Source organism: Poecilia reticulata, chromosome 2, assembly GCF_904066995.2.
Source record: "Poecilia reticulata chromosome 2, P_reticulata-male-v2, whole genome shotgun sequence".
Classification (NCBI taxonomy): domain Eukaryota; kingdom Metazoa; phylum Chordata; class Actinopteri; order Cyprinodontiformes; family Poeciliidae; genus Poecilia; species Poecilia reticulata.
The window spans coordinates 27,417,521-27,424,310 of record NC_088831.1 but is presented as its reverse complement, the minus strand read 5'-3'; the positions used below and the strand labels follow the sequence as shown (position 1 = coordinate 27,424,310).

At 41.5% G+C, this 6,790-nt stretch overlaps 1 protein-coding gene across 1 annotated transcript in view; it reads right to left on the bottom strand.

Moving 5' to 3' along the window:
* Positions 1–405: 405 nt before the first annotated feature.
* col4a1 (collagen, type IV, alpha 1) overlaps positions 406–6,790 on the bottom strand; it is a 43,403-nt gene continuing 37,018 nt past the window's right edge. Inside the window, exons 38-52 of the mRNA XM_008401564.3 lie at positions 6,480–6,606; positions 6,295–6,375; positions 5,876–5,974; positions 5,198–5,248; positions 4,933–5,118; positions 4,679–4,812; positions 4,503–4,575; positions 4,227–4,298; positions 4,010–4,138; positions 3,796–3,894; positions 3,499–3,711; positions 3,232–3,409; positions 3,036–3,150; positions 1,736–1,908; positions 406–1,478 (exon numbers count right to left, since the gene is read on the bottom strand). Of these exons, the coding sequence (XP_008399786.2) occupies positions 1,391–1,478; positions 1,736–1,908; positions 3,036–3,150; positions 3,232–3,409; positions 3,499–3,711; positions 3,796–3,894; positions 4,010–4,138; positions 4,227–4,298; positions 4,503–4,575; positions 4,679–4,812; positions 4,933–5,118; positions 5,198–5,248; positions 5,876–5,974; positions 6,295–6,375; positions 6,480–6,606 (1,818 nt within the window). The 3' untranslated portion in view covers positions 406–1,390. The remainder of the gene's footprint in view (positions 1,479–1,735; positions 1,909–3,035; positions 3,151–3,231; positions 3,410–3,498; positions 3,712–3,795; positions 3,895–4,009; positions 4,139–4,226; positions 4,299–4,502; positions 4,576–4,678; positions 4,813–4,932; positions 5,119–5,197; positions 5,249–5,875; positions 5,975–6,294; positions 6,376–6,479; positions 6,607–6,790) is intronic.

The following is a 6,790-nucleotide window of genomic DNA, read 5'->3' as shown; positions in this document are numbered from 1 at the left end:
TTTTGACATTTAGCTTGTGTCAAAGTTTTCACCAAGCTGATATATAAAGAAAATAATCTGTTTCTATGCTTGAAATGTAACACGTGCCAAAGGTGTGCGTACTGAATAATACAGGGAATAGGCTCACCTCTATGTTTTGTTTATAGTTTTTATGTAAGGTTAAAAGTTTCTATGGAACAAACTTTGTTTTTTTAGCTGTAAACCAAAATAATTAAAATTAACATAAAAATTACCTTTAAATATATATGCAATGAAACAATGTAATAAACGTTTCCTTTTTTGCATTTAATAACCATATTATTTTTGATATACGTATTTGTTTATGACCAACAACAGGAAAAACGTGGCCACCTGCTGCCACACACAGTCTCCTTTAAAGCCCAAAAACTGAGGAAAACCCTCCTCTTTGTAGTTTGTTTTTTGTTCATTTATTTTAGATAAAGCAACAAGAAGGGTGTGCAACAATAGTATATGCAAAAAGAAAAAACCCATTAAAACACACACGTAATTTCTAATCCATTCAGATTCACTCACATAACGTATGTACACTCATGCATTCCCACACACGCAAACATTCAACCTTTCAATGCAACTTCAGTGCTGTTTTTTTCTATGTTAATATGGCTGTTAAACAAAGAAACATTAATCTTGAATACACTGAATTTCAGATAAACAACCAACATAACTTTATAAATCTTATAAATAAAAAAAAATGGGCTTAAATGACACACAAACTGGTAGAGAAATAACCTGAGGAGAGTATGTTCGACGGTGGTATACAGGAATGCATTGTATTTACAACAGAGAAATTGGTGTCTGCAACATTTGAGGTGGTTTGGAGAAGTGACAGTCGTGTAAGCAGTGGCAAGTCCCATAATTTTCAACATTAGTAGATTTAAACAATTTATAACGTGTGAAAAGATATATTATTGTGTGGTTACATGCTTGAATTGTGTGGCACTTTAAGAGAAGGAAAATTAAAAGAGGGGGGGGGAGTGAAAGGCAGACAATCACAACTCAATAGCACCTGTCTTACACAAACAGCCCTTTGAAAGATGAACACCAGTTAACCTTTATAAGGGGGTTTCAACTCAGTGCAGTGGTAAACCGGGCGCCATTCTTTAGAAACACGCTGTGTGTTGCTTCTAGGAGCAAAAAAAAAAAAAAAAAAGATTTCAAAAAGCCCCAAGGTCTCTGTTTGCTTTATAAAGTTCAGTCGCTGGATGTTTTGCGACTCGCGTCTCTTGTTCCTCTCCATTCACACACGATACACAGGGAAATAGCACCATCAGAACAGGAAGTAAAGCTAAGTTGAGGATGTCGATGCATCTTTTTATTTTATTTTATTTTTTTGCTGTCCATGTCTTAAGATGAAGGAAGGCCTCTGGTTTTAAGTGAATGTCCTCTTCATGCACACTTGACAGCGGCTTATGTGAGTTCGGAGGTTGCCTGCTTTGAGCGTCGTCGGGACGGGTTTCCTGGAAAGAGGTCAGGTGAAAAGATTACCACTGGTCATGACCATTTGTATCATAAATGAGCATAAAAAGGTGAACATTTCTGTAAAAATAAAGTTGACACTGACACCACGGGAAAAAAAATATTATTAAAAGCGCACGATCAATCTGACAAAGCTAATATTTAAAAGGTGCTAAGAATATCAACCACTAGAGGCCAACAAAAGCAAACTTTTAGGGGTGTTTTTATTATTCTGACAAGAAAAAAATATCGGCCTTACGTAAACATGTCCTCTGTCTCGATGGTGGCGAGCCAGAAGCTGTAGGAGTTGGCGTAGTAGTTGCAGGTTCCTCGACCGTGACATTCGATGAACGGGGCGCTGCGAAACTCCTCCAGACAGGAACCAGGAGAGGCCAAAGCCTGACCCGAACCCTCAGCACCTGCGCTGGTGTGCTACATAAAAACGCACAATGCAGTGCAGATGAGATTAAACTGCATTTCTTGTTGCTTTTTTTGTGAAATACTTCATGACACAATCAATGGATGCTGTGTAGCTAAAGAAAACAACAAAATAATAATTAAATGTTTTCCCTTTCTTGATGTGTAAATAAAATCTAATTGTATTTTTAGAATAATCCAAATCTATTCATTGAGATACCAGTCTAGAGCAAATCATTTATCTGTAACAGTTTGTAGTGCCTTTTCTTCATGTTTTAGATAAGTACACCACCACATTAATTTTCTTTAGATTTTTAAAATAAATTCCACAATGTTTGGATTGTGATAATCCAATCTAAACATGATGTCGTAAAACCCCCCAAAAAGGTCTGTATCGAAATCCTTGATGAAACTTCTGATACCTGCTGTTGTCTGTGATATGATGTCAGTTGTAGGTAGTGTTGCATTGTACATTTTTAGCAAAGCTTCTGAAGATGTATTATGGGCTGTAATACCCTCTGTGTCCTGTAGCAATTTAAATAATTTTCTATCTTAAAAATTAAATTCACAGTGACAGAGAGACTGCATTGCCAGCTCCAGCTTTCTTTCTATTCATAGCAAAATTGAATGTTTACGAAGCATAAGGTTTGTTCAATGTGTTGCTAATAAACATGTTATCTTTGTTTCTTTTACTCATTGGCTTTAGCTTATTTAATTCCCTTCTATATTACTATATATAACTATATTTCAAAATAAAGTGATAACTAAACTAAACTAAACGTGAGCAGAATTGTGAAATATGTTGAGACACAAACAGCATGAAATCATTGTGATGACAGGACTGAGTCAAAAAAGTCTGAAATTTTGAAAAACCTCCATTTTGTGCCGACTTCAAACCGCTTAGTTTGAAGTGTGTTTATTATTCTTCATCCTGATCCATTTTATTCGTTGTTGATTCTGCTGATTAATTTAATACCTCCCGATGGGGTTTTGTGGGGGATTTCTTTCTGCTTGCCTTCACTACGAGCATCACTGCTAGCTTTTGCTTTCTTACATTAAATAACAGAAACTTCCCTACATAGTGTTATGCTTATCACACAATTAAAGCCAAGCTTTTAAGCTCTTGAACAAGATTAATTTACCATGACAAAGGAGTAGCCGATCCACAGAGAGTTCCAGCCTTGAGGGCAAGGCGGGATCCTGATTGTCTGGCTGTGGACTGCGATCACCATGGCCGGAGCTTCACATACGACACACCTGCAGTCACGTGAGAACAGCGACACATGTTGTAGGTGGGTCACATGACAACATGAAAGCGGCTGGAGTCGTAAAACACACCTGCTGATGAAGGGTTTGATGCTGTCCCCGGTGATGGGGGCCATGCTCATGGGCATCGGCTCCGGTGAGGTGAGCCAGTAGGAGTAATCGTTACGAGACGCGAAGTTGCAAACGTTGTTGATGTTGCAGAACAAGAACGGCATGGGGCTGAACTTTCGGAGGCAACTGCCTGCCGTACCTATGAAAATAAAAGAGAGACAACCAAAAGTTTGGATAGACTCCTCTTGCATGTCTCCACGTGTCTCTTCCTTATTTCCTGCTGCCTACCTAAGTCTTGTCCGTGGGAGCGCTCGTTGCCTTGCACATAGAGCAACGAGTAGCCGTCATATATTTGAGTGGTTCCTCCCGGGCACAGTGGCACCTCCACACTTTGGCTGTGGCGTGTTACTAAGAAACCATGGTCCATGGACGACGGGCCAGGCGGACCCACTTGACCTTGAACGCCATCCGGTCCCGGTGGACCTGGATATCCTCTGGGTCCTGGATACACAGAACCATTGATAAATTGGAGAGTAACATCACAACAGTGAAGATCTCCATTTTCCTTCGCTGTGCCTTTCTCACCTTGTGGCCCCGGCACACCGGGTTCTCCTTTGGCGCCTGACTGACCATTGTATCCATGGATACCGGTTTCACCTTTCGGACCCTGAATACCTGTCACGCCTGAAGGTAAAAAAAAAAAAAAAAAAAACAATCGCAAAAGTTGAAAACGAGGGAAAACTATAACAAGCGGACCCCGGAACATGACGATGCTGCAGTAGGACAGAGAAGAGCTCACCTTGCTCTCCTTTCTGCCCAGGAAACCCCGGTGGCCCCTGAGGTCCAGGGAAACCCTGATCTCCTGGGAATCCAGTGTCTCCTTTGATGAAGATCTTGGGGCCGGGTGGACCAGGGGGGCCTTCATTACCTGAAAAAAAAAAGTTATGAATGAAAAGACATCCCAAATCTCATCAAGAACATTTTAACATCAAAACATTTAAGGTGCTTGTAGTTACCTTTATCTCCAGGGAATCCTCTGCCACCCGCTTCTCCTTTAAATCCAATGTCACCCAGAGTGCCTTTAGTGCCTAGATATAGTGAAAATTATTACAATATGACTGATTAAAATTGTTGTAATTATTATCATTATTATTTTTTGCATTTTTAGCCAAAGTTATTTTATTAGACATTGTGGAAGGACCAAAGAGGATTTACAAGCTAACTGTTAGCTAAGCTGTAGAGGATGAATTACAGCTCGGCTCTTTCAGGTATCGCTGTGGGAATTTATTTACCTGGGAAGCCTGCGACTCCCGGTAATCCTCGCTCGCCCTTCTGGCCGTTGATACCCGGGAGGCCGGGTGGCCCCTGGAACCAGCACATGCAAACACATCAAGCAGCTCTTATTGTCGTCTAGGCAGGTAAAGTGTTTGGCAAAAAGAAGAAGCAGGAAAAGAGTCTGATAACGTACAGGATATCCAGGAGATCCAGAGTCGCCCTTTTGTCCCGACTCTCCCTGATAACCAGATCGACCTGCATCACCTTTCTCGCCCTTTTGGCCCTCTGTGCCTGGCACTCCGGCAGGTCCTGGTGCACCTGGTGTTCCTGTTTTTTGGGGGTTTTTTTACACAACACAATATATTGTCTCTTATCTGAACACTGTGCAGTGTTTTAGGACGGCTAACACAAAGAACGCTTCAGTCAGTGTCATAAATCTCACGTTACCTGTTACTCCGACGGGTCCTGTGGCTCCCTGATCTCCTTTGGGGCCTTCCAGCGAGATGCCGGGAAGACCTCGCTCTCCTGGCTCCCCCTGTGATCCCTGAGATCCTGGAAGTCCCTTTTCTCCTTTAATACCAGGAACACCTGATTGACCAGGCATGCCGGGAAGACCCGGATCACCTTTTTCACCTGGAGACGGAGAGAACAGGCTGCACTTGTGGAACTGTTACGGTGGGATCACGGGAATCAGTCGGCGACAGATTGTTACCTCTTTCACCGAGAGCTCCAGGGGGTCCAGGCACACCAAGACCTGGTAAACCTGCAGTAAGGAAATTTTATAATTTGGTCAATGCAATGTTCTTTGGGTTGAAAAACGGCAATATTCAGTTAAAGAAAAGATAAACAAAGTAGTAATAGCTATATTTGCAGATGTTCAATTGCTTATCAGAAGAAAAACAAATTAAATGATTTTAAAATGCATTAAAATGAGAAAATGTCTTTATTGTGGCATTTTTGTAATGGGTAGGATGTCAAATATGTCTTAAAAAATATAAAATGTGCTTTGCTCAACAAGAGCAGGACGATGTTATAGAGAAGCAAAGCAAAAGCAGCCAAAAGCTTTGCAGTGCGGCCCCTAGTGGTCAGATCGTAGATTACAGCTTCATGTTGCTGTGCTCATCAAAACAAAACGCCACATTTTACTGCTTGTAAAGTATCTATGACTGTATGAACCATCTATTGTGCAAGTACCATCATGTGATGAGAGGTGTTTAAAAATACTTTAAAGTTGGAACTTGCTTTGATAGGCATAGCAGCCTAATTCATAAATGTGAAGTCAAAGGAAAATGACTCAAGATTTTCAACGTTTCTCACAGATAAGTTGTAAGAAATATTTCTGCGCTAGTGAAACCAGTCACTTTCACGTTGTCTGTAATGAAGGACTAACCTGGGTCTCCTCTCTCCCCAGAGGATCCAGGGATGCCATCCTGTCCAGGCTCGCCCTTGTCTCCGCGAGAACCCGGAAGTCCCTGCCGGCCACCTTCGCCTGAAGAAAAACAGAACATGTAAATTAACAGTACCTGTTTTACTGTTGTTCAGAATGACATTGTCTCTTTCTTCAGATCTGCTTTGACATTGTGCTTTCTTAAAACATCTAATTTACCCCTACAAATGCCTTTTTTTTATTTGAAAAGTATGAAAAAGTGGGAAATGCAGGCCAAATATTTTAATTATTTAGGCTAGCTTAGGAGATCCATGCCAACTATTTTCAACAAACAATGAAAGTAAATGCTTGGATTCGTATAACTTATTGTATTTTAAATAACCGCTGCTCTCTCTGGCTGAGAAAACAGGAAGCCTACATACCAGGGCGACCTTCACGACCGGGCTCTCCGGCAGATCCGGGAAGTCCAGGATTGCCCTTCTCGCCGGGCCTGCCTGACTGACCTGTAGAATGCAAAGACACAAACAAGGGAAAGAACAACTCTTTAAAAAATGTTTCAGAGGTCCCGGTGGATAAAAATGGTGAAAAGGTGAGTCTAAAATCTAACCTGGGTACCCAGCCCCTCCTTTGTCACCCTTTGGTCCCTCCAGGCCGGGTTTGCCAGGCATTCCCTCCTGACCCTTCTCACCCTTATCTCCACGGGATCCTGGGAATCCTGGCTCACCTGCCCTGCCCTGGGAGGGTGAAATCATTAGGAGAGTCGGTGAGAGACAGGCAGTAAAACCGAAAGCAAGCTGTAGTCAAAGGTGTGCAACAGCTACGACAATCATCTGATCGACCAAAGACGTCTTCCGTAATTATTTTAAATTTACTTTGTGACTAATTTATTACACATATCAGTGAGGTTATGTGACTAAT